This window comes from Drosophila busckii, chromosome 3L (assembly GCF_011750605.1).
Source record: "Drosophila busckii strain San Diego stock center, stock number 13000-0081.31 chromosome 3L, ASM1175060v1, whole genome shotgun sequence".
NCBI classification, from domain to species: domain Eukaryota; kingdom Metazoa; phylum Arthropoda; class Insecta; order Diptera; family Drosophilidae; genus Drosophila; species Drosophila busckii.
Window position 1 is genome coordinate 11,990,658 of NC_046606.1, and position 27,420 is coordinate 12,018,077.

The window sequence follows — 27,420 nt, forward strand, 5'->3', positions numbered from 1 at the left end:
GTCTCTTATTTTTGCTGTTGCTGTTGCTGTTGCACGTTGGGCAATTGCCTCGAATGGCAGCGCAGCTGCAGCTCAAGTTTAATGATATTTGTATATTTATGACTTGTGGCAAGTTGCAGCTATTACTTAAGTTTTATAGTCAGCTGGCAGTTCAATCAGCAATTGTCAAGCGTGTGAAAAATTCGTTTCAAGGCGGAAATGCAGGACACACTTCAATTTAAACTATAAGCCAGCTTGAGTTCACCTTTGTCACTCACAGCAGGCAACACATCGATGTCGATGGCTTACGGAGTGGCATCCGGCGGAAATGCTCACACAATGCCTGCCAGCTGATGCGAGCTTCCGCCTGCTGCTGCTGCTGCTAAGGAGCCGCCATTTGAGCCAAAGATTGTTGCTTAAGTTGTGAGTGCGCGCGCCAAGTGTTCAATATATCAATCAAAGGTGTTGAAAATAAATGAAAAATGTGTCGAAAGTTTATCATTGCTGGCTGGCAACAACAAGCGACGAGCGACGAGCGATTTTCCTTTAGCAATTTCCCAGCAGCAGTTGCAAACAAATGGTGCGTAAAAATAAAATGCGAAAAGTAGGAGCAGCGCAGGTAGCAAACGACATGAAACTTTTACCAAATCGATTAAGCTTGTGACAAGCTGCACAAAGTGTTTAAGGTTAACGTTTCACAGAAAGAAAATAAAAGCGAGCGAGAAAGTGAAAAGAATTTTCAGCAACTTACAGTCACTTCCTAAGCGGAAGGCCAACCACAAGTGGCAGCAACAGCAGCAACAACAACAACAATAAGTTGGCTGCTTAGCGCTTTACCTATGCAGCGGAAACTGTTTTTAAAAATCTGTCGAAAATTGTTCACTTGCTGGCGCTGCAAATAAGCCCCAGCGCACAAATAAATGCAACTACACTCTCTATGTGTGTGTGTGTGCTACACGCTTGCCACTCAAGTGCAACGGGGCTCTAACTTTTTGCAAAAAGGCAAACCAAACAGTCAAGACCAAAAGTCAAAAGCAACAAAGGATACATTCGCTTTTAAGAAAAGTATTTAAATTGAAATCGAACTATAGCTTATAAAATATGAAAACTGCTGTTGCTCTTAGTATAGAAAATTAATATGTGCAGTCAAATTCTTTATCGTTATTGGTTTGATAAGTAGTCAAATAAAGAATATTTGGCTTACATAATATAGAAACTGTTCTGGTTTCTTGTTATAGAAAATAATTTTATACCAAATTCATCATCGTAAATAGTTTAATTAGTATTATTATAAGTATTATCAATGATTAGCTAAATAAAAAATATTTATGCTTCATTTATTTTTGAATAACGAAGGAATGAAACGAATGCAAGTTGTTCATATACCAAATCTTAAATAATTGATGAGTATTTATTGCTACTTTTCTATTTTAAATAGACGTTCAAAATTTACATTAAATAATTTGTGAGAAAATAATTTGTGCTCCTCAAAATCTGAAGCTTGATCATTTTGCGTAGCTAACTAACAAATATTTACTTTTCAATTGTTGTGTATAGTTATCCCTTGACTGTCCATAAATAGTTTGCCTAGCTAACTAACCCCTTTTTGCTTGCAGTGTAGCCACAAATTGTAACGTTCTGGCAATAGCCAGGGGCAAGTTATTGTGCTGACTGCTGCCAGGCGCAGTTGAGAGGCTGCAAATCGAAACTGAACTGAACTGAAAGTAACCCTAAAGCTTCGCCCACAACTAAACAGAGAGTCAAGCATTCAATGCCTTTTGGCTTAAGCGCCGCACTTCACTTAACTTTTTTTTTTTTGGGTAGTTTGGGTGGTTTGGGCTGCTTGGTCTATGCGAATTCTCCAGTGTTTTGCTTTTGGTCAAGTATGATTGGAATTTTATATGGCGCAGGTTTGCCGACGACGACGTCAAAATGGTCAACACGTAGCCACAGGGGAGAGCGGGGAGCGACTCAAGTGTTTGACTTTTCGTTTGGGGGGCGCTTTTTGTTTGGAACTGGCTTAAAAGCATTTTTGCAGAGCATAGCAAATTGTTACTTGGTCAACGACGAGGCTGCGCTGTATTTGTTATTATTAATTTATGTATGGTCTATAGTTTTAGCAGCAAATCAATAAACTAGTCACGTAGACTTAAGCGGAAGCGTAATGCCAAAAACGGAAGCGCTGCCATTTCGATACAGAAAACAAAAGCAAGCTGAGAACATTGGCAATTTGTTATTGTTGCTGGCCAAGAATGTCTAATTTATGTATGAATGTGTGTGTGTGTGACTATCAAAATGGCGCTAATTGAAAATTAGCCTCTTATCGGGCAATTATCTATGGCAGTCTTTTGGCTAAAATTCAATTTCCAGCGCTAATAGATAAGCGAACAAATGAACTCAACGGAAGCAGTTGGCAGCTCCAAAGGATTTGATTTGTGTGCCCATTCACAGATTCATAGATAAGACTAAGGACTTTTGTATGTGTGTGTGTGTGACTTAATATACTCTGACTGCATTATAGTGCTGAAGTCAGCCGACTTTGGGTGCAAGTGAATTTTTCGTTTATTTTTAATAACAATTTGTTAGCTCGCTCTGCAGTTTTGAGCACTTATTTGTTTGCTATCAAATACAAACAAATAAAATGTTGAGGCAAATTTAATTGTTTGTTAATTGTCACAAAGACTGCAACTGCTGCAATGCTGCAATATGTCTGAGTAAATAAATGGACAGAGGGAAATTGTCATGCGATATGCGTAAAAATTGTCAAGCAATAAAAACTAATCAAATAAATAAATAAAGCAGCAAAAACAGTCAAAGTGAAGAGCAAGCAAATGCAATTGCGAAATAAATGCCACAAACAATTGACAATAAACTACATAACGTACACATACATACATATATAACTGTATATACATATATATGTATATACTATAGCTGACATATAGCAACGCATATACATACATTTGTTTGCATGTGTGAGTCATATAAATAAAATTAAAGCAGGCTATGAGCTACAGCCGAAAAAAGAAGACAACAGAGAGAGACATGTGAAGAAGAAAAACAAAAGGAAAACTGCAAGCAAAAACATCAGAGCAAATAATAAATAAACTACGAGTACAGTTCATGTCATGTCAGCAACGAGCGAAGACCAACAAACAAACTGCCAAAATGAAATTGGGTAGAGAACATTCATAACAAACACAAACAACATAGAGACAAGTGCTGGGAGGGGGTCGGATGGGCTGATGCGAAACTGTGCCAAGTCCTACAGCTGCGTGTAGTTAAACAAATGAGTTCTTTAAGTCGCACCATTTGTATGTAGAGCATAGAAAGAGAGAAACTAAATTGAATTTGTGCATTATTCAAACTATTAAAGCTAACAGGCAACGTTGAAGAGCTTAATCAAAAGAATGAGAGAGAGAGAGAGAGAGAGAGAGAATTAGAAGAAGAATGGGAAAACAATTTGTAGTAGTAAGTTAATGCGATTAGCATAAATAATTTCAGCAAAGAACTAGTCAGAGCTGATCGTGATTTGTGCTTGCTCACAACAATTGTAAAGAGAATAAATAGAGAGCAAATTAAATTTGTGCATTATGCAAGCCAGCAGCTTAATCAAAAGAGAGTGCGATAAGAGTAAGGTTGATGTCAACGCGCGAGCAGCAAAGCGCGAAGCAATGAGCAAAGCGAGAAAATGTCAGAGTGAGAGCTTTGCAAGAAGCGAATTACTTATTAAAGCGCAGAATAATATAAGGTAGTGTATTGCGCTCTTCGTTTTGAGTGTTTCGGGCACTTAGCTGCAGTCGCTCTCGCTCACACCCTATACAAAATGAAAAGAGCGAGAGCAAGTAAGCTACAAAATGGAAGACGAAGCTGAGGAACCCAAGAGCTAAATCCGCTAGCTCTTATTATTCTTCCATGCGACAAAGCAAGTAGCAAACTGCTCTCTCGCTTTGCTTTACCGCTTGAACTTGCTTCGCTCTCACTCTGATATCTTTCGACCAATTGCATATGAAAAAACTTGCAGTGGTTTGATGCTCGTTCTCGCTCAATATTATCGCATCGCTTCTTCAGGAAATAATACTAGACAGTCTGAATAAAACAAACTTATGATTAATTAAATTTAAAAATTTTGCCCATATTCGACATTAAATAAAAAAATACATACTTGGAATTTCTAGCTACATATTCCCAACTGTTTATTTTCTTACATTACTAAATGCAGCTCTTTCTTTTTTGCTGATTTATATTTATTAAGATTCTGAAAGAACAAAGTTTCTTTTAAGAGTTGCTAGCAATCCAAGCCGCCCCGCTCTTAACTTTTTCAATTGACTGAACTCTTTGCCAGAGTTTCCAGCAAATGTCATTGATGAATTAAAGCGCTAGTCACATTTATGACAGACTACATAACTTTTTACATTCATCAGGGCTGCAAAGCTCACACATACATACATACATATGTATCTATATATGGTATATACATGTATATTTTTTAACGACAGCCAGCAGCATTTAGCTTAACTTTGACTGCCATAAAAACGGATGCAATCCTTTGGGGCGCGTTTCATCAAACTCCAAAATGTCAGAGCGAGAGCGTGAGAGAGAGTAAGAGAAAGGGTAAGTGGGAGAACGTAACTCACACGGCAATGCCAGGGGCTGAGGTCTCGACTGCCATTTGGTTTGGATTGGAGATTGGATTGCTTTGGCACGTGCAATGCCAAATGTATGTATGTGTGTGTGTGACTGTGTGTGTGTGTGTGTAGAGCGGTTCTATTGCAATATTGGTAAAAGCCGTTGATGATGACGCGACTTCAACGCGCGAGCAGCAGCTTCAACTCAATTATCAAACTTTTGGGCTGCCAATTCCAGTTCCACACACTCACACACACACACACACATGCAAACATAAATACACGTGCAGGCATATTTTTCGGCATAAACGTGAGTCGCGGTCCACCGTACAAACGGCAAACGGAAATGGATTTTTGATTGAGTGCACAATAAAATGTGAAATGCATTTTACAGCTCAAAAACAGGCAACAAAAAAGCAACAACAAAACACACACACACACACGCACACACACATCGAAGCAAAGTGGAGTTTAGCGTATATAAATATACAAATGCGCGCATATATATTTTATTCATACTATATATATTTATTTGCAGTGTAGCTACTACAAGTGAAGTCTATAGATTATGTATGGAATACACTAGAGAGCGTCGATTTATGCCAAAATTATAGCCAACAGAAAATACTAAGAATATTTCATAAAGAAATTAGTTCTAAAATTATGTTTTACGCAATTCAAGCTGCAAAAGAAAACTTGTATTAAATAAAAATATTATTAAAAATGCATTGATGAAATTGAATGCTTAGCCTTAAGCTAAGTTCAGCACAATAAAGAATTTGAGAATCTGTTAATTTTTTTAAACTAAATTGCTTGGTAAATAAACTTAAAAGCAACTACAAACTAATTTTGATGCTGGGTCTTGCTTGCTACTTTTATAGTTCAAAATATCTCACATTTTCCTAGGGTATCTTCACTTCGAATTGAGCACTAACTTCTCTCGAACTGCTCTTGTTTATTTTGCTGCAAGCTGAAATTGTTGCAATTGAAATGAAACTGTCTGTGCGGCATTATTGCAAATTGAGCGGCGAACCAAAGCAACACCCTCTCCCCCCACCCCACCCCACCCAGCTTAACCCCTTACTCCATTGAACCTTTTTAATTTGCACACAAAAGTTACAATTTATTTGCCTTTGCTGGCCATATTGATGTGCCTGATGCGAAGTCAATTTATTTCATTATAAAGTGCATAGGTTTGTTTTCTTATTTTCTTATTTTTTTTTGCTGCTGCTGCTTTTATGGCGCATATTTTGAGCAAATTTATTGGCTTTGGGGTACTCTGGCTAACAAATTGCAAATACAATGTAGAAAAATTATTGCCAGCAGTGCAATAAAAAAACGAACTTGCTCGATTTTTGTGCATTTATAATTGGATATCTATAAAAAGGGCGTAATAGCAGCTGTAAACGGAGCAATAAAGCGACGGCGCATAAAGAAAAAAAATGAAGAAAAGTTCGTCGCAGCTGCAATTGCGTGGCTTACTCCACAATAAATTGATAAATGGGTGTAAGCCAAATTGGACAAAATGCGGCCAAAAGTGCTAAAAGCTATTTATAGTTGAGAAGATTTATAGTTAGCCGAGTGAATTGAGAGCGCATTGAAAATCAAAAGATTTATTATAAATATTAATTGAGCGTCATATGCAGTCGAAAATATATTTTAAGCTATTTCGGGGTATATCAAGTCAACAATTCAACAATTAATTTTTTATTTCGCAATCTAAAATAATAAACTAAACTTTGACTAATGAAATGCAGTTAGTTTGCCTAAACTATTGTTCTACAATAACTAGTGTTGCTGTTTGATTATTTTTCAGCAACAATTTCAACAACTGCTCGCATCCTTTGCTGCAAGGATATGCTAACAATGTTGTATGTAAAATATTTGTATTTCGTTTCGAGCATAAAAGTAAGTTAATGGCAAATCGAACGGGACGAGCTCAAGTCAGTGACATGAGCTGAACGTTGCCAATTTTAGCATTTTTGCCTGTGGGCCAAATTGTCTTGCCAAACGCAGTTGCAGCGCAGCAGCAGCAGCAGCAGAGGGAGACTTTATGCTATCGATGTCTGTAAAATTTTCGGTCTAGACGTTTGTCTAATGACAAACGCAAACCACAAAAGACGTTTTTTGCCAACTCAGTCAGCGCCAAGTCAAATGGAAATTCCTTGGCCTCGCAGTCCTGTCTGCCTGACAGTCTGCCAGTCTCCCAGTCAAATGCAAAATAAATAAACTCAACTTTAAATAAAACTCATCGATGTCGAATGCGAAGTCGATGTCTGACTGGCAGCTAACCATTTGACCTCATGGCTAATTCCTATTGACAAAAATTTTGCAAGCAGAGCGCAGTCGAGCGCATTTATGCCTTGCCCTTTGCCCGCTCTCTCTCTCTCTCTCTCTCTCACTCTCTGTCTCTTAGCTGATTCCGCATTCATAAAATGCATGCAGAGAGCGGAGAGGAGCGCACACAATATAGAAATGAAATGCTTGAAATGAACTAAAAAGAATTGGCGCATCATCATTATTTATGCGAACGTTCCACAGCAATTCAAATACGAAATCAATAAAGACGCTTGTTTAACTTTTTAAACCAAATTTACATAGACTTTGCTGCTCTCAAGCGGAAATTAATATGCAAATGGCCCAAAGGCGAGTGAAATTTTCTAAGCCCGCAGTATAAATGCCAAACGAAGTGAGCAGCATGTTTTTAGTATTAAAAAGCGTTAAGATGAGACTGTCGTTGGTATTGCTGTATCAAGGTGCGTTAGCTAAAAAATCTAGTGAACTTAGTTAGCAATAACTGGGGACAAGGTTAACAGCCAGGTGAGTTTGCCAGAAGCCACTAGGTAGTTCCCAGAAGCGTAGCCCAAAAACCCAAACCCAAGATAAAAACGCCAAATGCGTCTCGGCGCTAACTAATTGCGGGCTTAGGGTCCTGTGACTCCCAGTCATAAAGCCATAAATGGAAAACGCGGAAAAACCCGCAAGGCAAATGAACGAACTGAAAATTATGCACATGGAGTTGGCCTAATGAGCTAAGCCTACCTGGTAAGCCGGCACTGACTACCTGTTGCCTGTTTAAAAGCATCGAGCAGACTGCGCTGCATGCACATTCACTTGAGTTTACTTGGCACGCCAGGATCTAAGCATGAGCAGCGATAAATTCAAATACAAATCGGAAAAGAAGCAGCAGAAGCTGCTAAACAAACAAAACAAAGTGAAGACAAAGCTTAAAAAACACGCCAAGCGACTGCGACGCAAGTCCTCACACATAAGTTTTGGCTATCAGCTGTTTCTCTATCGCCAGGAGCTGCGACGCGCCAACACGGACTACTCCTATCTGCGACTATCCAGAGCCAAGATTATGCTTACAGCCGAGCTCATAGCCAAGAACATTGGCAATTGCAACAAAATGTGCAGCGTGGATGATCTGAAGATGCTCAGCCGCGAGGTGCAGTTCAAGAAGCGTCTCTGCAATCAGGTGCAGCGTCTCGAGCAGTTCCAGCAGCTGGGCCTAACCGATGTCGTGCTCAATGGCAAACGCACTGCGCTTTAGTCTACATACATATATTAATTTTAGTTTATAAGCTAGGCTGTAATATTTTATACAATAAAATATAACAACAATAAGGAGCAATAATTTGTTATTCCTTTTTATAGTTGCGCTCATCGGCTGCGTGTTGAGTGCGCCCACAGAGCTTGAAGTGGCTCAAACGTTGCACGTGGCAAATGCCACAGCTGACAGTGCGCCCACTAAACGCTTAGAGCTGCTTGAGGCCTATACAATTAACTTGGCCAACTTGACTGTGACGCAGGATCGTAAAGAGTTTAATGAGTCCAAGCCGCTGCCAGTGGCAGAGTCCAGCGTTAAGCAAGAGGTAAGAGACGCAGCTCTAGAATGTTCTAGACTAAAAACAATAAGCAAATTCTTCAAGCACAAAATGTGGAAAAATTTAGAGTAAGCAACTTGGTAGATTAGGAAACTTTAAATGGATCTTGCCACCAATAATTTTCACAATTAAATTCAACAAAGAATCGAATACTAGTAGAAACAACAATTAACTAAAAAAGAAAACAATTAGTCATATTTAAGATTAGCTAATTTTTTGGAAGCTATGTTCACTTATTTAAGCTAAGCTAATCCTTCAAACTAACTAAAAAGACTTTGAAGGATTAGCTTAGCTTAAATATGTGAACAAAAAATGGGCTAATCTTCAAATTGTCGCTCAAACTCAATCTCTCTCTACTTTAGCAACAATCAGAGTCCGACTTGCCTGGCAGCGCTCCCATCTACATCACCATACCCATCTATATCAACACCTCCAAGCTAACGCCCATTAGACTCACCATTGGCGATCAGAAGTTTCGCTCGGCTGCAATGCGAAGAAAGCAATCGACCAAGTCACCCAACTCGCATTTCAATCGCCTGCTGGAGCCTGCAAAGCGACGCAGCAGCAATCGCCATCGCAGTCCCATTGCATCACAGATCGAGGCGATTGAGGAGCCAATGGCCAGCAGCACGTTGAAGACAAATGCAACAGCAGCAAGCAATTGAATATTAAATAGCAACAAATTTTATGTGAATTTTACAACTAAAGCAATAAATAGTGACAATAAATAATTGAAGACGAGAGTTAGACTTAGACTGCATTGCTGGCAGCAGCTGGAGCAGCGACTGGCTCAACAGCTGGGGCTGCTGGCTGCTCGCTAGTTTCGATGACTGGTGCAGGCAGTTCAGCTGCTGGCTCTGGCTGCTTGTCAGCGCTTTCAGTTGCAGGCAGCGCGGTAACGCCCGCTGCTGGCTCATCCTCATCCTCGTCGGCAGCATCAATGACCTGCTCAATGGTTTGCTGTATGAAATGCTCAAACAGCTGGAAGTAATGCAGCGCATTGTTGGCCACCTGATCCGTGGGCAGCTTGGTGGTGACCTTTTGTAGAGCATCATGTATGAGCACGAGGACAGGCTTGCGGGTGGTGGAGCTGACAGCAGCAGTGGGCGCAGTTTCAGTTGCAGCTTCCTCTTTCTCTGACTGCTTGGCAGGCTGCTCTTCCACCTTAGCAGGCTGCTGCTCCATTTTGGCGGGCTCTTCAACTGCCTCACGACGTCTGCGTATAAACGAATCATCATCATCATCGTCGTCATCGTCCTCCGCCTCGTCTTCATCATCATCATCCTCAGCAGAGTCATTGGACTGCTTCTGCGCCGTCAGCTCATCGCTATCCATGCTAGAGTCAACTGCCTGTGCTGCAGCCACTTTGCGTGAGTATGGAAAGTCAGCAGCATCCACCAGATCCGAAACAGGCGCAGCGCTGACAGCAAGCGCCAAGCAAAGCAAAGCAGCTGTGTGTGTGAATGGATTTTGAGACACTGTGCGCTTGAGCTTGTAGTTTGTGAACTTACCTAGTGTTAGATAAATGTGCTTCACCATGTTTGTGTGTTAATCCTTATGCTTTGGTCTGGCGTTGTGAGCCACAGTTGACTTTTGCAGTTTTGCGGTCTTTATGAGCGAATCCAGCGCTTTGCTTTCGCTTTTTATAGCCAGGCCGCGTTCCATGGCTTTGTAACCCAAAATGAAAGTAAACATGCAGCCACGAGCCAGGCCAGGTCTCTCTCTCTCTCTCTCTCTCTTACTTTTTTTGGAATCTTTCTTTTTACGTAGCGACTTTTGTTTACGTCGCCAACAAAAGAAACCGAAATCATTTATTCAAAAATTCAGTTTCTGGTCACTTCTTTCATAAATCTCCCTTCCCAGGTCTCTCTCGCTCGCACGCTCTGTCTTGTTTGACTTGCACATTAACAGACTTGTAGCGGGTGTTACGACTAAACAAAATATGTAAATAAGCTCAACTTCCAGCTCGAGAGTTTCTACTTGTTCATCAGTCATTGCTCTGCGAGCCTAATTATGTCATAATTACAAACTATTGATTCAACAACAACAACAACAGCTGTTGTTGCTTATATGCATAATATATATTTCAAGCTAAACTTTCTAATGCATTATTGAAAATTTTTAAACCAAATTTTTCCATAAGCGCCTAACTTGAAAATCAAACTAAGCAGTTAATGCTGAATTGGTGAATCATTGTTGACTTTGTTGGTGAAAGCAATTGCAAATAATAAACAATTCTTAGTAGCACTTTAAATTGATCTGCAAATTTTCACTGCTGTAAACTAATTAATTAAAGATAATGCTGATTAAGCAAAGTAATACTTTGGAAAAAGTGTAACAAATTGTAGTTCATAGCGCTTTGTTTGTTTAACAAATTGCTTGAGCGCTTGAACAATAGCCAAGCTGCTAGGCTAAAGTTAACAAGCATTGATTGGTTGATGGACGACTACGCTGGAGACCAAGACGAGCCAGAATGGTAAGCGGCAAAACGAGATCAGTAAACCTTTCAGATTGACCCAAATTTGAGGGAACCGGCTTAAGCAAGCTTTGAGCCAAGGTGTGAAACAGCCAACCAGTTCCAGCCCGCAGCTCAAAAGACATTCTAGATGGCTATCGGCCAATGCAGGCATAAGGGTATACATTGCTGATAAATGAAGACCACATGAGTTTGCATAAAAAATTTCACCAAAAAAACACAAAATATACTTTCAAAGCGTCGCAGCAGCAGCAGCAGCCGAAGTGGGCAGAACAGCTTTTGAAGATTACCAAGCGTAAAAACCGGTAAAGGAAAGAAAAAGAATTCCCCGTGGCGTGTGGCTTGGGAGTTACTTAAGCTGCCACACATAGAGTGCAACAATCAGTTGCTTTCCAAGCGAGCAGCTGTTAAGATCAAGTTCAAGTCTAAGATGAGAAGCTACCAAGCAATTGTACTAGCAGGTAAGTCGCATTAGAAACTTCTTATGCACTGTTTACTGTACTTTGACCCTTTTTTGGGCAGTGGCTGCCTTGCTGCTGTTGCAGGCCGAGGGGCTGCAGGCAAAGCGCCGCAAGCACAAGGGCGAGGATCATGCGCATAAAACGAAGACTAAGTGGTCCAGCTCGTCGGACTTTGGCGCAGGTAGCAACACGCAGGTGGCCACCGAGGAGCATGGCTACTATGTCAAGCGTACCTACTCGCCAGCGAAGGGCGCCGAGGGCAAGCGCAGCTGTCCACCCTACCTGGCCATACCCATTGCCTGGTTCAGCTGCGCCGACAAAGCCAATTGCCAGCAGTTTGGCAATTCCGCTGCCATTAACAGCCCAGCGCTGGCTCTAAGCGAGGGCTACCTGTGCGACGACGACTGCAGCGAGGGCTACGAGCCCATCTGTGGCCAGACGCCCAACGAGGTGGCTGTGTTCTACAACAAGTGCAAGCTCAATGTGGCCAAGTGCCGCACGCATGGCCTCTGGACTGAGCTGCCCTATGCGCAATGCCAGCAAACTTATCCCAAGGAAACCGCCTACACCGACAAGAAGTTCAAGTCATCGCCCTACTACAGCGACAAGGCTACAGCTGCTGATAAGCAGAAGCCAGACAAAGAGCAGAGCGCCGAAAGCAGCGAGGAGAAGCAAAAAGTGGAGAAAGTAGAGCCCATTGTGCTGCCTTTGCCCAGCAAGCCCATGGAGATTCCAGTGCCAGCTATAGCGCTGCCGCCCATGCCCATGAAAACAGGCGTGGCGCACATTAAGCAAGTGAAACCTGTGCCTACTCCTACTCCAACAGTTGCACCCATGCCAATGCAAGCTCTGCCCGCTTTGCTTGCTGGTGGCGTCAGCAAGATTCCCGTTGTGGCTGCAGCGCCCATTCCTATGCAAACTGAAAAGGCTGACAAGGATAAACTCAAATATGCAACTGCTTAGGCTAAGCACAATAGCGAAATAAGCAACAATGATCTATTAATAAAAATAAATTCTATAATTTAAAACACATTTGGTTGGCATTATTTTGAATCCGAGTTCTTGGCAGAGCAGCAGCTGCGCTTAGATGTGTGAAGAGTTCCAAAATTAGTCTTAGAAAATGGGTATGAGGATTAAGGACTTAGTATGTCCAAATATAAGTTACTTAATAAAACTTAGTTAGAATTATTTGATGCAATGAAAGATCTTTTAAATGGAATATAGATAAATCATATATCATAAATGTTCTCGCATAAAACTTTCCCAAAAAAACTTCTGGTAGTTTCATCAAATTTTGTGGAATATTTTCAGACTCAACATCAACTGTCTGTCTGTCTATATGTCTATGCAATATAAAATAAATGGTATATATTTAAATTTCTATTATTTTATGTAGTGGAAATGTGGGCGCTATTAACGACTCCCTAGAGAACAAAAGCCAAACAAATGCATTAAGGGCTTGGCTCAAGCCATTATCAGCATCTATATAGCGCGACATAAACAGTTATATTCTTTAGCTGATTGACAGCGGCAGATAGATAAACAGATTTTCAATAGGGCAGCAGCAATCGTAAAAATCTAAGCACTAACCCTGTTTATAATTTTGGTGTGTGGGTTGCAACAGGTTGCTGCAGCCTATAAAAGATGCAACAAATGTATCCAAGACGCACAGAAGCTTCAAGTCCGTCATGCTGGAAAGAAGACAAAGAGTTAGAAACTACAGCTGGCAGTTGCTGCTGTTGTTGTTGCTGTTGGTTCAAGGTAAGCGCAGCAAGCGGAGTATTGAAACTTAAATAAAATTGCTGCTTAGTTATAGAAAAACAAGCAGCGCCTACTGAAACGACACTGGAGGCAGTGCAGCAAGACTTAGGAGTAGAAGCACGCGCACGCATTGAGCCGCAGGATGAGCTACTGGCTGAAGAGGAAGACTTGGATGGACGCAGCGCTTATGTGAACAATCAGTTTGTGCCCAACGAGCCTGTGGAGCTGGTGGACGATGAACAGAATGCGCCGCTCTATGAAATACTGCAAAAGCAAATGGAGCAAGTGCTGGCCAATACAGCGCCCGATGTAGCGCTCTACAAAGATGACAAGAGCAAGCGGCAGCCAGCGCCGCAGAAGCCGCAGTTTATAAGCAGCAGCGTGGCTGCAGCAGATGAAGATTATGAAGAAGAGTCAATGGAAGCAGCTTCGGGCTATAACAGACCCGATGCGCTAACGCCAGAGGAAGAGCTGCCCGCCTTAGGCTATCAGCAGCCACAGCTTAAGCCAGCAGATGCAGCTACAACGACAAGCACCAGCACCAGCGCACCCAGCACCAGCAGCAATCAGCGCAACAGCCCCAATCGGCCGTCCAGGCGACGCAGCACCACAGCCTTACCCAGAACAACGCAGCACAGAAACGTCACCACAAGCAGCACAACGCCGCTCAGCAGCACCACAACAGCAACACCAACTCCAACTACTGTCAAGCCAAGCAGCACACTGAGCAGCTCGCCTCATGATCCGCATGTGCTGCAACAAAAGCGACGCATTATTTTCAAAACCATATCAACTGGTTCACAGTTTGTCAACTCACCCATTGGCGATCTCATGATCAAGTTCTCCATAGGCTATGCCAAGCCGCTGCAGGCGCTGCCCATTTCCAATCAGGAAGCGCTACGCGCTTTGTCCAGCAACTTGCTGCGCAGCAGAGAAATGCAAAAGCTGCTGAAGCTCAGCAAAGTGCCTAGAGATTAGTTAAGAGTTAGTTGACATTTATTTAGGCGAACACAATAGTGCTCGTGTTTAAGTAAACATTTAGTAGCTGCAATAACATTAAAACATGGAATTCACTTAGGCGCTAGCTGTAAGTAGAGTTAACAGTGCATTTGTTCTATTCGTTGTCGTCGAGTCTATCGTTTGCATTAGATACATCAAAGTCCGTACAATAAAACGCCCTCGCTTTTAGCTTGGAAGCAGTACAAAAATAGGAATCTATTAAGAAGTCTAAGCTGGGCTCAGCGCATGGGCCAAAACTTTTGCGCCAGCAGCGGCATAGTGACGCCCATAACTATGCTGGATATCAGATTGACGCTGTGATTGTCCAGAATGCGCAGGCCGCTGACATGGCGCACACCCTTGCCCGGCGCATCGACAATCTTGCCCTGCTCATTGATGCCCGAAAACTGCAGCAAACCGCCCAGCACTGAGTCCAGCAGCGAGCCAAAGAGTCCAGCCAACCCACCGTACAGTATAATAGGCCACTGTGGTGGACTTACCAGCAGCATCTTGGCATCAATGGTGTAACGCACCGTGACGAAGTAGCCCAGTCCCACTAGCAGGCCGCCTAGCAGACTCACCAGCACGCCTATGAGGGAAATGCCGCCATTTGTGCCACGCGGCACACGACGCCAGCTTATAATCGAAATGGGATCCTTGCTGGAGAGCACGCTGCCCAGTTCACTGCTCCAGGTGTCGCCGTTGCAGCAGGCAAAGGAGCTCATGACCGCTATGCCCAGCCAGCTGGAGCGATACTCCCTGGCAAAGTCTATGGCACGCTCGCCACTGCCGCAGTCCAGCAAATAGAGCAGCGCCAGCTGCGTAGCCATGCCGCCATTGCATAGCACCTGCACCCAATTGCGTTGTCCTTCGCCTTCCTTGAAGTCATGCTCGAATTTGCGCTTCGAGTGCGCACGGAATTTGGTAGCACGCGACGAGCTGAAGAAGAACACCACCAGGCTGGCAAAGAACGGATGACTTGCTATGGACAGCGCAAAGGCAACAATTATGCCTAACACCGCGCCGGATTTGTTTACGGAACGCCGACGCAGCGCCACTAGCATCAAGGCCAGCGGTGCCAATGTGGAGAAGAGCCAGCGGGCAGGTGAAATCACTTGCAATTCTATAAATAAACATTCTAGCTGCAGTTTGTACTGATAAAGGCAAAACAAAATATTAAATTACCTTCATGGCCGTTGCTCCAGAATTTTGAGAATGCCACGTTGCCCAGCCACATGAACAGCGATATAGGCACCGATAGTCCACATAATAATACCGGCATCCAGTCCATTGTGCTGCGTTGCTTTTGAAATAATAGTTTTATAATGTAAACAAAATGTGAAAGCGGTCTAATATGAATTTCAGTATGGCAATGCTGCGACAGCTGTTTGAAAATCGATAGGTTATCGCAGCAAATTCAAAACAGTGTGGCCAGACGTAATAAAGTAAAGTCAGACAAGCGCGCTAAGTTTGAAATGAAGCACAGACAGCTTATGCTAAATTTAAAATGCTTTGAAATATAAAAACATATTTAATTACATGTCATGTATATTCTGCTAGTTTAACTCTTAGTTCAATCTACTTTTACTTCGCTCAGGATATTTCACATCCAGGGTCATAAAAACAATTTAATTTTTAATTGACTAAAAAAAATTCAATTTTCATTTACAGATGCTCCCAATAGATTCGCTTGCCTTTTTCTTGGATGCATGCAAATTTATTTGAATAGCCTTAGGCCTGTAGGCAATTTGTTATAAATGAAAAGTTAGCTTCAGATCTTATCAAATTAGGTTGGTCTTGCTGTCCGAGCACGTTTTAATTAAAAATATTGCTAGCCTTGAAACACTCTCAGCCTTTAGAATTATGTTTACTCGCACACAAGAGCGCTCATAGTTCAATAGACGAATAAATTTCAATCACAAAGCGCCTGATACCATTGATGGAACCGACTCTAGCATTTAGCTAACCAGAGAGCCCTACTGCTCGCACTATAAATAGCTGTGACGATTCCGCCAGGAGGCATAGAGGTTATCAAGTGCAAATTGCTTCCGCCAAAACATATGTACATAGTTCTAAGAATTCAAAACAAACTTGTGCCCTAAGTGAGGGTTGCAACACCAAAAGCAAGAGACAAATGGAATTACATGCATATTTAATTAGCCGGCCCTTGGGGGACACTTGGGCGACGATGAAGAGAATTGAGTGCCAGTGCGACCGGAAAGTATTTAAAAGAGATACACAATTGCGTATCTTTATATGCTAATAAATGGCAGCATATTTCCCTAAAATGGGTCAAAAGTCTACTCCGCCCCCGGACCGGGCCCGAGACCGGACGATGTTGTAACTCAATGGAGCGCATGCAATGGTGCGCCCCAAGCCAAGTGATCGATTGACACGATCAAAGTGTTGATATGTGTTATGCTTAATAGACATAGACGCAAATGAATGGCGCTGGCGACGCGCCACAGCCACAACCACAACTAAGCAGAGCTCTAAGTGGTTTGTCTCTGTACGCCGTACACTTTGGCGATAAGGGGCGTGTGTGTGAGTCTGTCTGTCTGTGAATCCTACATAAATATTCATGCTGGCCACATGCAAATGTAAATGTATTGAAATTGCTTCGCTTCGCATGTGTGTGTGTGTGTGTGTATTGGAGTCCAGAGCTCGAGAACTTTTGATTTTCATGCTCCGACAACGTTACGTTATTCGCAATCCAGCAGTTGTTGCGTTCGGAAGCAGATCGGAACTTAAATTTGAATCCTAAACGCCAGGCGAAGTACTTAGTATGTGAATATATGATATGTCCATAAGATACGAGTCAAGGACTTGTGAGATTATCAAAAGATAAACAAACATATATAACAATATATAACAAAGTGAAGATATTGAAATATAAATGTAATTTTTGTAATAAATAGTGAAATTGGTTAAAGAGTTCAAAGTGCATAAATACAATAGCTACAAATTCTAAAGAGCCTACAATGGAAGTGAATAAATAAATACTAAATTTATTTAAATGTTACTACATACTGTAACATAAACAAAAACAACATTAAATCAGCACATGTCTCCTTAACAATAACTGTATCCTCAAACTTTATGTGATTACGTAATTTCTAAAACTAATATTGAGCTCAAGAACGCAAAATAGTTTTGCTTGCCATACGCGTTTTTCCATTTTTGGCATCTGTGTATGCGTTCGTTCCATTAAATAAAAAAGTGTCTTTAGTGATAGCGATAACCCCTTGTGACAGACTCGCCAAGAAGCTGCCTGAGATGCGCGAACTACTAATCAAGCAACTGTGTTGATAATACAATTTCAATTTAATTTCACAGTTTGCTGCTTGTGTGAACACTTCGAGCACGCGTTTCCATTTGGATTCAAATTGGATTTATTAAAATGTTGCCCTTTCGCTGGGGCCTGCTGTTCGGCTTGGTGCTGATCGTAGCATACACAAATGGAGCAGCCATAGTAAGTGTCCAACATTCATAATTTCTGACAGCTAAGTTTCAAATTGCTATATTTGTGGGAGTGTGTGTGTGTGTATTACAAATAGTTCAATGAGAATGATCTCGGCCCTATTTGTGCCGAGATAAGACCATTCATTATTAGAAGCTTGTGACCAAGGTCAGTTTTAGAAATTGAAATGAGGGCAGCGATAAAGCTGACATTAGCCTTGAATATATTGATTAGTATATAGAGTAAAATAATTCTAAGTCTATCAAAAAAATAAGTGGTGCTCTCTATAGATTTCAGTCTGAAATCTCTCTAACCTAGACAGATTTTATTGTTTCGAATATAAGTCAAAGAGTTGTTTCCATTTATAAAAAATGTTTAAAAATAAACCGAAGGGGAAAACCAGCTAGACGCTGATTTCTAAATTTTATGGCACCCCAAAGTAATTTATTATTAAAAATTGTGTCCTTAGAGTCATGATCCTATAAAATAGAGGCTTTAATTTAATCTATACTCCATGCTATTTTCAGGATCAAGCATCTGGCAATAACGATGCTGATGCTGAGCTTACTCCACTGACTGAATTAGACCGAACTAAACGAAGCGGCGGCAGAGGCTAGTGAGTATAACTAAAGGTTCAAAACAAAACGTTCTATCTACAGCGCTCTCTCTCTCTCTCTCTTTCTCTTCCTCTCATTTCTCTGCAGTATGCGTGGTCAAACGCAGTCTCAGTACTTAAATTTTGGAAAACCCGAGGAGGATGGCAAGGCCGAGGCTGAAGCCACAGAGGGAGGCTCGCGTTCAACAGTTTGTATGTTATTCCCAACAAGCTTACTAGGATCGAAACTAATGATTCATTCATTTAGCTGGTTCCCACGGCATGGGTCAAGCCCAAAGTCAATTTTCTGCGGGAGATTGCAGCGGCTGTTCAGGATACCAAACTGATTACCCTGGCGCTGGTGGAGCACCACTTGGGCCAGACTATGCCGGCAGACCCGATGCTATTATAAGTCTACCTGGTGCGTATTATACTTATATAGATCAGGAATATTTACTTATATTTTCCCAAACAGGTGGTGCTGGCGCTCATGCAGGTATGGGAGGTGGCGTCCATCCAGGTATGGGAGGTCCTCAACAAGGAGTTATTGGTGCAGCACCAGGCTATGGACCACAGCCTGGGTCTCAGACTGGTTTTGGACCTGGCATGGGATCACAAGGAGGAATTGGTGGACAGCCTGGAGGACGCGGAGACCAAGGTGGTCTTGGCGCTGGAGCTGGAGGTCAGCCTGTTACTGATGGACAACAGCCAGGAATGGGAGGTGCTCAGCCTGGATTCGGATCTCAGCAAGGACACGATGGTCTACAGGGCCGCGGAGGACAGCCTGGAGCTGGGGGCTCACAAATGGGTGGTGGAGCACAGCCTGGCGTAAGCGGTGGACAAGCAGGACAGCCTGGCATCGCGGGAGGTCAGCCTGGATTCGGAACCCAACCCGGAGTTGCAGGACAACCCGGCGTAAGCGGTAGCCAAGGAGGACAACCTGGCCCAGGTGGCGGTCAGCCCGGATTTGGAACCCAAGGCGGAGTTGCAGGGCAGCCTGGTGTTAGCGGTGGACAAGCAGGACAACCCGGCATTGGAGGCGGTCAACCCGGATTTGGAACCCAGCCCGGCGTAAGCGGTGGACAAGCAGGACAACCCGGCATTGGAGGCGGTCAACCCGGACTTGGAACCCAGCCCGGCGTAAGCGGTGGACAAGCAGGACAACCCGGCATTGGAGGCGGTCAACCCGGATTTGGAACCCAGCCCGGTGTAAGCGGTGGACAAGTAGGACAACCCGGCATTGGAGGCGGTCAGCCCGGATTTGGAACCCAGCCCGGCGTAGGCGGTGGACAAGCAGGGCAACCCGGCATTCGAGGCGGTCAACCTGGATTTGGAAGCCAAGCCGGACTTGCAGGACAGCCAGGAACTGGCGGTACTCAGCCGGGATACGGTGGACAAACTGGAGGACAGCCTGGACTAGGAGGAGGTCAAGCAGGATACGGAACACAGCCTACAACTGGAGGACAACCTGGAATGGGAGGTTTCCAACCGGGATACGGGACTCAAGGAGGACAGCCAGGAGCAGGAGGAGTCCAACCTGGTTTTGGTACACAAACCGGAGGACAGCCAGGTTATGGAACTCAGCCTACAACCCGAGGACAGCCTGGAATGGGATATGGCCCTCAAGCAGGAGGAACAGGCGGTGCTCAGCAAGGATATGGGGGACAGGCTGGAGGACAGCCTGGAATGGGAGGTTTCCAACCGGGATACGGCACTCAAACAGGACAGCCAGGAACAGGAGGAGTTCAACCAGGTTTTGGACCACAAGCTGGAGGACAGCCTGGCTTCCAGACTGGGTATGGCCCACAATCAGGAGCTGGAGGACAGCCTGGTGCCGGCGGCTCTCAGACAGGCTACGGGCCGCAAACTGGCGGACAGCCTGGTTACGGAGGACAACAGGGAATGGGAGGCTTCCAACCAGGATATGGCACTCAGACAGGTCAACCCGGAGCTGGAGGAGTTCAACCTGGTTTTGGAACACAAACTGGAGGACACCCAGGTTATGGAACTCAGCCCACAACAGGAGGACAGTCTGGCTTCCAGTCTGGATATGGCCCACAATCTGGAGCTGGAGGACAGCCTGGTGCTGGCGGCTCTCAGACAGGCTACGGACCGCAAACTGGCGGACAGCCTGGTTACGGAGGACAACAGGGAATGGGAGGCTTCCAACCAGGATATGGCACTCAGACAGGACAACCCGGAGCAGGAGGAGTTCAGCCTGGTTTTGGAACACAAACTGGAGGACAGCCCGGCTTCCAGACTGGATACGGACCACAAACTGGTGAACAACCAGGTTACGGAACACAGCCTGGAGCAGGAAGTTATCAGCCAGGATATGGCCCTCAAACAGGAGCCGCAGGACACCCTGGAGGACAGCCCGGAGCAGGAGGTCAGACAGGATACGGAACACAGCCTGTTAGTGGAGGGCAAACTGGAATGGAACTGGGCTACCAACCTGGAGTCATCCAGACTGGAGCCAGATTAAGTGACGCTAATATAGCGCCACCAACTGGCTCACGACCTGGAATGGGAGGAGCTCAAACTGGATATGGCCCTCAAACAGGATTCGGAGGACAGACTCACCCAGGTACAGGTGGCGGTCCTGGTTCAGGAAGCCTAACAGCATACGGTCCTCAGCAAACTGCCGGTGGTCAATTTGGAGGTACTCAGCCCGGTTACGGCCCTCAAGGAGGACAGCTTGGAGGAGGTGCTCAGCATGGATCTCAGCCTGGTGGAGGATATGGTCCAGGTATGGGCGGTACCCAGACAGGATATGGCCCACAAACAGGAGCTGGAGGACAGCCTGGTATTGGTGGTGGTCAGACAGGTTATGGCCCACAAACAGGAGCTGGAGGACAGCCTGGTATTGGCGGTGGTCAGACGGGATATGGCCCACAAACAGGAGCTGGAGGACAGCCTGGTATTGGCGGTGCTCAGACTGGATATGGCCCAGGAGCTGGAGGACAGCCAGGCATTGGCGGTGCACAAACAGTATATGGCCCACAAACAGGAGCTGGAGGTCAGCCAGGTATTAGCGGTGGTCAAACAGGATATGGACCTCAAAGAGGAGCTGGAGGACAGCCAGGTATTAGCGGTGGTCAAGCAGGATATGGACCGCAAACAGGAGCTGCAGGACAGCCAGGTATTGGCGGTGGTCAGACGGGATATGGCCCACAAACGGGAGCTGGAGGACAGCCAGGCATTGGCGGTGGTCAGACAGGCTACGGCCCTCAAACAGGAGCACGGCCTGGCGCTGGCGGTGCTATTGGTCAACCCGGAATGGGTCAGGGTGGTTATGGACCTGGCGCTGGTCAGTTGGGCGGTGGACAGGCTGGTGCTCCTGGTCGCTATACGATCGGTGGACAAGGCGGCGTTGTTCCAGGTAACTAGTCTAGTTGATTAGTTTATTGTCATGTGAAGTAAATTTTATTATATTCGCTTTTAGGTGCAGGTGGTGCCGGAACTGGAGTTGTGGTGCCAGGTGGCGCTGGATCTGGAGTTGTTGCGCCTGGCGGCGTCGATGATGCCTTCTCACAGGCAGAGTCCGCTTTAGGTGATGGACAAGCATCCGCCAGCGCTCAGGGCAAGAAGAATGGCGGCACAGCCAAGACTCAAGTGTCGGGCACCTACAGTGCCGGCAGCTCCTTCAGTGCCAGCGCCATGACCTCTGATGCGGATCGTGCGGCCAGTGCACAAGTAACAGGAAATTCCGATGGCGCTATGAGTCAGTCCCAAGGCTCTGGCGGCCCCTCGACATCGCAGGCGCAAGTGCAACTCAATGGCAAGGATGGTGGCACCAAGGCTTCATCCCAGAGCGGTGGCATCATACATCAGAGCCAGAGCGAGGTGCAAGCGAACGACAAGGGCGGCTTGGCCGATGCACAGTCCAGCGGACCTGGTCAGACATCATCACAGGCACAGATTGGCTTCCGTCCTGGTCAGGACAATAATCCACCCGCAACTACAGGTGGCGGACAGGCCTCCGCACAATCGGGCAGTCACTCAGGTCAGAGTCAGTCGCAGATCCATGGCACATCCAGCTTTGGCGTCTCCTATCATGGCGCAGCGCAATCCGCTTCAGGCACAAAGGAGCAGGTGGCCGTCTATCGTGAACAGAATCGTGAACTCTTCAATACCATCAGTCAGTTCGGCAACGCTGCAAATGCGTAAGTATTAATTTCAATTTAAATAAAACAAATTGTTTATATTTTATTACTTACAGCGTAACAGATCGCGTGGATGCTGTTTATAGCGGTCCTCCTAGTGCGGAGCCACAGCTTAAGTCCACCAAGTCGAGCAAGGAGGAGAGCGACAAGAGCCTGAACGGTAAACTCGATCAGACACAGGGCAATGACGATGGCAACGATGCTGACGATGATGAGGAGCCCTATGATGAGTACGATGAGGATGATTATTACAGCGAGAAGCCCGTCAAGATGGAGCAAGCCGCCAAGACGAAAGATGAGGCGCCTGCACCGCTGACGTTGACACAAGCATCGCCCACGCAAAAGCAAACGGCAGTGGTAGCCAATCCCAATTCTGCTCCTTACAATGTAGTGCAGAAACAGAATGGACGCGTGAATAGCTTCCCAGCGCAGCGCAGCAGCACAACGGAGTCTGTGCCCAGCGGCTTCCGTGGCACTGTGAATGTGGAAAAGAAGTTCCACACCAAGGCGCTGGAGCTGCACAAAAGCGATAAGAAGGTAAGCCTTAGTGCCGAGGAGGAGGAGGAGGAGGGTAAGCCAACTGCTGCTGCTGGCGTGCATAAGCCACGTGCTCCGGACAGTTTTGTGACTGTTACCAAATCGATTACGGGCAGCATGGACAACTCAAAGAATCCGCCACAGGAGAACAAGAACTTCCAGTCCACATACTACACCAAGTCCTCCACTTGCGGCTACTTCACCTTCTCCTGCAACATTGTCTATGGCGCGAACGGGCGCAGCAAGATCTGTCGCCCCAAGGCGCCGTCCAATGGCAAATGCTAGATGGGGAGGGGGTCGCAAAATAGTAAAAACAGCAAACGATAAACTTAAACACTAACCTGCTTGTATTTTGCCAAATTATGGTTTTAAGATTTTGATTGTGTCGCCTAATTATAGAGCTCGAGCATGTAATTAATATTTAATAATAAATCCACACAAATACTGCCGACCAACAAACTATATTATTATTACTTCAGGTGATTTCAGACTTCATAAATTATTTAATTAACAAGTAAGCAACATGCTGTTTGGCAGTTTAATCTGCCAGATAGCTCGGCACGATTTCTCCAGGCTTAATAAAGTCTTCAGGTGTTTTTAAAAACTCTTTCAAAAACTCAATGCCCTTGGGTAGAAATTGTATTTTCTCATCTAACTGATGCAATGGCGGTTGTATAATATTCTTGAACGAAGTTTCCGCCAAATTGCCAATTTCTATTTTATAATCAGTAAGCACATTGCTCATAATTTCCATTTCCTCACCCATAACAAATTTGCTTATAGTTTTGCGCACAATGTTGCGATTGGGTTCTCTGAAAAGTGCAAATATGTTAATAATAATAATAACAGTTGTGTATTCAAATGCTTACCTGATTAGACTTGCGTGCATTGAAAATAGCGTTGAGAACAGCTGTTTGCTGAGTAACTTGACTTGCGCAGCAGCATTGTCTATATGCTGCAGCAGCTTAATGAAGCCTTCGACATCGCTGCTGTCCAGCAGCTGGCAAAGATTCAAAGGCAGCTTCAGTCGCAATTCGAAATCCTCAAAGTGCTCATAGACACTCCAACGCTCTGAAAATAAATTAAATAGCTGTAGCAAATAGTTTAACTGAAGCTTGTGGCTTATGACTAACCTTGAGGCACTAAGCTGCAAGTCAGCGCTTCTATGCTGCGTACTTTAATGTCTATTTCTTCATAGCTCAAAGGCTCGTATTTAACAAGCAAGCGAAATGTTGATAGCTTGGTGTGAGAAAAGAAATACACGCGATCGCAGGCGCGCTGATGATCGAATATCCAGTTGGGCGCCTGCTGCTCAATTGCTGCATCTAAGCGCTTCGCAAAGCTGAGCACAGGTACAAAGGGTTGAGGCCTGCAAATATTAAATGTCAATAATTTGATAAAAGTTATACTATATGCTCGACTTACTGCAACATATCCAAAAACATTTGCAGCTTTTGCTGCTTGCTCAAAGTTTTGTTGCCCACGCCGGCAGTTGAATTTAAATCCGCAGTCGTTTCATGCTGCACATTTGTATTTTGTATTTCAAGATATTTCATTTCCCAATAGTTTTCAACATGATTTTGCAAATTGCGTCGACGCTGCTCCAAGCGTCTGATTTCGTCAAGGCCAAAATCAAACTTATAGTTCACCATCTTGATGGTTTCGTTGGCTTCTATGGTGCGTCTGCAGTTTGTACATTTTTTGCAAACAACAGCAACAGCGCCTGGCTCATTGGGCATACTTTGCAGCTCCAAACAGGACTCTGCCTCCATGACAAAGCTATGGCTGCTTGCTTCTGCAGTTGTGTGTTCCTGCTCCTCCTCCATGCTGGAGACCAAGCTGAATCTGGTCTTGTCTATATCCTCCTCTGGCGAGTCCAGCGCAAGCGTATTCTCAGCTGAGAATATAACAGTATCGCCGCCCAGATTCACAAATTTGTCATGAGCTGTGCAGTCTGTTGAGCTGCGGCTGGTGCCTGAATTGTTGTTGGCTTGTGCAGCAAAATGATCAGCAACATCGGAGATTGTTATGGGGCCATCCTCGAACAAGGATTTGCGCGGCACAGCTGCCGCTCGAATCATTTGCACTGTTCCATCCAGTTCGGTGCTAGCTGTGCCAGGCTTCAGCTCAAATTGTAAGCTAAATAGCAAATAATATTAATGTTAACCACTAACAAACTTATGCCAGCAACTTACGTATTATCATCTGCGAGCTGCAGTTGGCTTGGCAATGGCTGCTTGCTGCTACGTTTCTTAGCCTCTGGCAAATTGGGCGTTAGATGTGTGGGCAAGCGTTTGATGTTGACACTTTGCCTTGGCCGCGATACTGGCGTGTCACAACTGCTTGTCTCCATGGGCAACGCTTTGCTGTGGCTTTCATCGAAAGCTGCTTCGTAGCCCTCAAATTCGGTCATTGACATGCCTGGTGTAATGGGAAAGAAATTTGATATTGGCTTCCTAACTGGCGTTCTACTTTGCGTATCTGAATCATCAATTTCTATGCAAGTCTGTCGCAGCAGAGACTCTCGCAATTTGTTGGTTGTTGGCAATTGTTTTTTCACTGACTTGTTGTTTGCCTCTGGCTTTGGGCTGTCGTCCAGTTCAATTGGAGCGTTAGCAAAGTAAGTTTTTCGCGTTATCTTATACTCGGGCAGATAGTAGCTGTCCTCCTCCATGGGCTCCACTTGATGTTGCGTTTTTCTTGCTGAGATTTGTTTTGCTGTCAGCTCTGGCTCTTTGGTTTGTATCTCCTGAGTTTCCATGCTGCTGCTCACACCGCTTGGCATTGATTCGCTGCTCAAGTGACTTGAATCTACGTTGATGGTCTTGCCAAACATCGTTGCTCTTTGCGTTTGTTGTGAAGCCTCAAACTTTGCCATGGAATCTTGCTGTGTACTTATAACTTCTTCATGAATGGGCTCATTGTGTAGTAAAGTTACTCTAGATTTTTTCTTCTTATCCTCAAGTGGCATATTTACATCTTGCAAAACTGAAAAACCCATTTCAATTGCATTATATTCATGCAAAGTTTGCCTAGTTTTCTGCAGATTATCTACCATTGTCTGCAAATCTTCTTTAATTGGTTCGGTCAGCAGCATGGTTTGTCTTGATACTCTTGGCTCATCTGTGACTTTCATCTGCTCATGTTCAAAACTTAAATTTGCATTTGGTTCTTCTTCAATTGCTTCAGTTGACAGCAGTGTTTGCCTTGATCTCTGCGGCTTCTCCATTATTTCCGGCTCATTTTGCAGCAAATTCAAATCTTCTTCCATTGGTTCGGCCAGCAACAACGTTTGTCTTGATTTTCGTGGCTCATTATGTTTCAAATTTAAATTTGTGTTGCGTTCTTCTTCAATTGGTTCAGTGCAAGGCTTTTTAATCATTTCCTGCTTGATTTGTAACAAATTAAAATCTTCTTCAATTGGTTCAGCTAGCAGCAAGGTTTGCCTTGATTTCCTTGGTTCATCATGATGCAAATTTAAATTAGTGTTGCGTTCTTCTTCAATTGGTTCAGTCAAGAGCAAAGTTTGCCTAGAATATTTTGGCTGCATTTGCTGTTCAGGTGGAGCAATAGTTTTATTTTCAACCAATGTATGTCTCTTCACCTGCTTGATAGAGACTTCTTCTTCCTCATTTGGTGTGCTCCTGAAACAATCTTCAAAGCTAATATTAGAAAAGATTGCTGTTTCCTTTTGCTGACTGCTTTTCGGCTCAGACTTTGTAATATCCTCCTCAATGGGCTCAGTTAGTAGCAAAGTTTGTCTTGATTTCTTTGGCTCATCTATTAATTGCTTTTCTTTCAAATTTAAATCTGTAGTGCGTTCTTCTTCAATTGGTTCTGCCAAAAGCAAAGTTTGCCTTGCAGATTTTGGCTGCATCTGCTGTTCAGGTGGAGCAATAGTTTTATTTTCTGCAAATGTTTGTCTCTTCAACTGCTTGATAGAAACTTGCGGCTGCAGTTCTTCTTCCTCATTTGGTGTGCTCCTAAAGCAATCTTCAAAGCTAATATTAGAAAAGAGTGATGTGTGCTTCTGCTGACTGCTTTGCGCCTCAGACTTTGCAATATCCTCCTCAATGGGCTCAGTTAGCAGCAAGGTTTGTCTTGATTTCCTTGGCTCAACATGATTTAAATTTATATTTGTATTGCATTCTTCTTCAATTGGTTCAGCCAAAAGCAAAGTTTGCCTACAGTTTTTGGACTGCATCTGCTGTTCGACTGGAGCAATAGATTTATATTCTGCCAACATTGGCTCATTTAAGAGTAATGTTTGTCTCTTCACCTTCTTGGCAGAGAGTGCCGGCTGCATTTCTTCTTCCTCATTTGGTGTGCTCTTAAGGCAATCGTCAAAACTAATATTAGAAAAGATTGATGTTTGCCGACTGCTTTGCGGCTCCGACTTTGTAGTATCCTCCTCAATGGGCTCAGTCAGCAGCAAGGTTTGTCTAGATTTCTTATGCAGCTTCGCTGTAGT

The 27,420-nt window shown here is 44.2% G+C and overlaps 8 protein-coding genes across 8 annotated transcripts in view; 5 read left to right on the forward strand and 3 right to left on the reverse strand.

Moving 5' to 3' along the window:
• The first annotated feature begins 7,332 nt into the window (after positions 1–7,332).
• On the forward strand, positions 7,333–8,160 carry LOC108598204. Its single transcript, XM_017984819.1, has 2 exons — positions 7,333–7,363; positions 7,823–8,160. The coding sequence occupies exons 1-2, from the start codon at positions 7,333–7,335 to the stop codon at positions 8,158–8,160; spliced, it is 369 nt and encodes a 122-aa protein (XP_017840308.1).
• Positions 8,161–8,333: 173 nt separating this feature from the next.
• LOC117134780 lies at positions 8,334–9,159 on the forward strand. The gene is made up of 3 exons (XM_033293522.1): positions 8,334–8,348; positions 8,420–8,482; positions 8,857–9,159. The coding sequence occupies exons 1-3, from the start codon at positions 8,334–8,336 to the stop codon at positions 9,157–9,159; spliced, it is 381 nt and encodes a 126-aa protein (XP_033149413.1).
• Positions 9,160–9,242: 83 nt separating this feature from the next.
• Positions 9,243–10,085, reverse strand: LOC108599253 (nucleolin). The gene is made up of 2 exons (XM_017986050.1): positions 10,006–10,085; positions 9,243–9,945 (listed from the first exon to the last, which is right to left on the reverse strand). The coding sequence occupies exons 1-2, from the start codon at positions 10,031–10,033 to the stop codon at positions 9,245–9,247; spliced, it is 729 nt and encodes a 242-aa protein (XP_017841539.1). The 5' UTR covers positions 10,034–10,085; the 3' UTR covers positions 9,243–9,244.
• An 882-nt stretch (positions 10,086–10,967) lies between these two features.
• LOC108598202 lies at positions 10,968–12,394 on the forward strand. The gene is made up of 2 exons (XM_017984818.2): positions 10,968–10,991; positions 11,432–12,394. The coding sequence occupies exons 1-2, from the start codon at positions 10,968–10,970 to the stop codon at positions 12,392–12,394; spliced, it is 987 nt and encodes a 328-aa protein (XP_017840307.2).
• A 725-nt stretch (positions 12,395–13,119) lies between these two features.
• Positions 13,120–14,170, forward strand: LOC108598201 (ataxin-2 homolog). Its single transcript, XM_017984817.1, has 3 exons — positions 13,120–13,192; positions 13,248–13,548; positions 13,636–14,170. The coding sequence occupies exons 1-3, from the start codon at positions 13,120–13,122 to the stop codon at positions 14,168–14,170; spliced, it is 909 nt and encodes a 302-aa protein (XP_017840306.1).
• A 13-nt stretch (positions 14,171–14,183) lies between these two features.
• LOC108598876 (transmembrane protein 19) lies at positions 14,184–15,638 on the reverse strand. Its single transcript, XM_017985636.2, has 2 exons — positions 15,377–15,638; positions 14,184–15,314 (listed from the first exon to the last, which is right to left on the reverse strand). Exons 1-2 carry the CDS (start codon positions 15,480–15,482, stop codon positions 14,431–14,433), a joined length of 990 nt encoding a protein of 329 aa, XP_017841125.1. The 5' UTR covers positions 15,483–15,638; the 3' UTR covers positions 14,184–14,430.
• Positions 15,639–16,891: 1,253 nt separating this feature from the next.
• LOC108600423 (mucin-19) overlaps positions 16,892–27,420 on the forward strand; it is a 50,056-nt gene continuing 39,527 nt past the window's right edge. The window contains exons 1-8 of the mRNA XM_017987787.2: positions 16,892–16,974; positions 17,528–17,663; positions 18,179–18,267; positions 18,356–18,459; positions 18,515–18,667; positions 18,722–21,628; positions 21,692–22,412; positions 22,469–23,231. Coding sequence (XP_017843276.2) covers positions 17,592–17,663; positions 18,179–18,267; positions 18,356–18,459; positions 18,515–18,667; positions 18,722–21,628; positions 21,692–22,412; positions 22,469–23,231 — 4,809 coding nt within the window. The 5' untranslated portion in view covers positions 16,892–16,974; positions 17,528–17,591. The remainder of the gene's footprint in view (positions 16,975–17,527; positions 17,664–18,178; positions 18,268–18,355; positions 18,460–18,514; positions 18,668–18,721; positions 21,629–21,691; positions 22,413–22,468; positions 23,232–27,420) is intronic.
• Positions 23,400–27,254, reverse strand: LOC108598200. Its single transcript, XM_033293733.1, has 5 exons — positions 25,145–27,254; positions 24,375–25,088; positions 24,083–24,318; positions 23,819–24,020; positions 23,400–23,761 (listed from the first exon to the last, which is right to left on the reverse strand). The coding sequence occupies exons 1-5, from the start codon at positions 27,193–27,195 to the stop codon at positions 23,488–23,490; spliced, it is 3,477 nt and encodes a 1,158-aa protein (XP_033149624.1). The 5' UTR covers positions 27,196–27,254; the 3' UTR covers positions 23,400–23,487.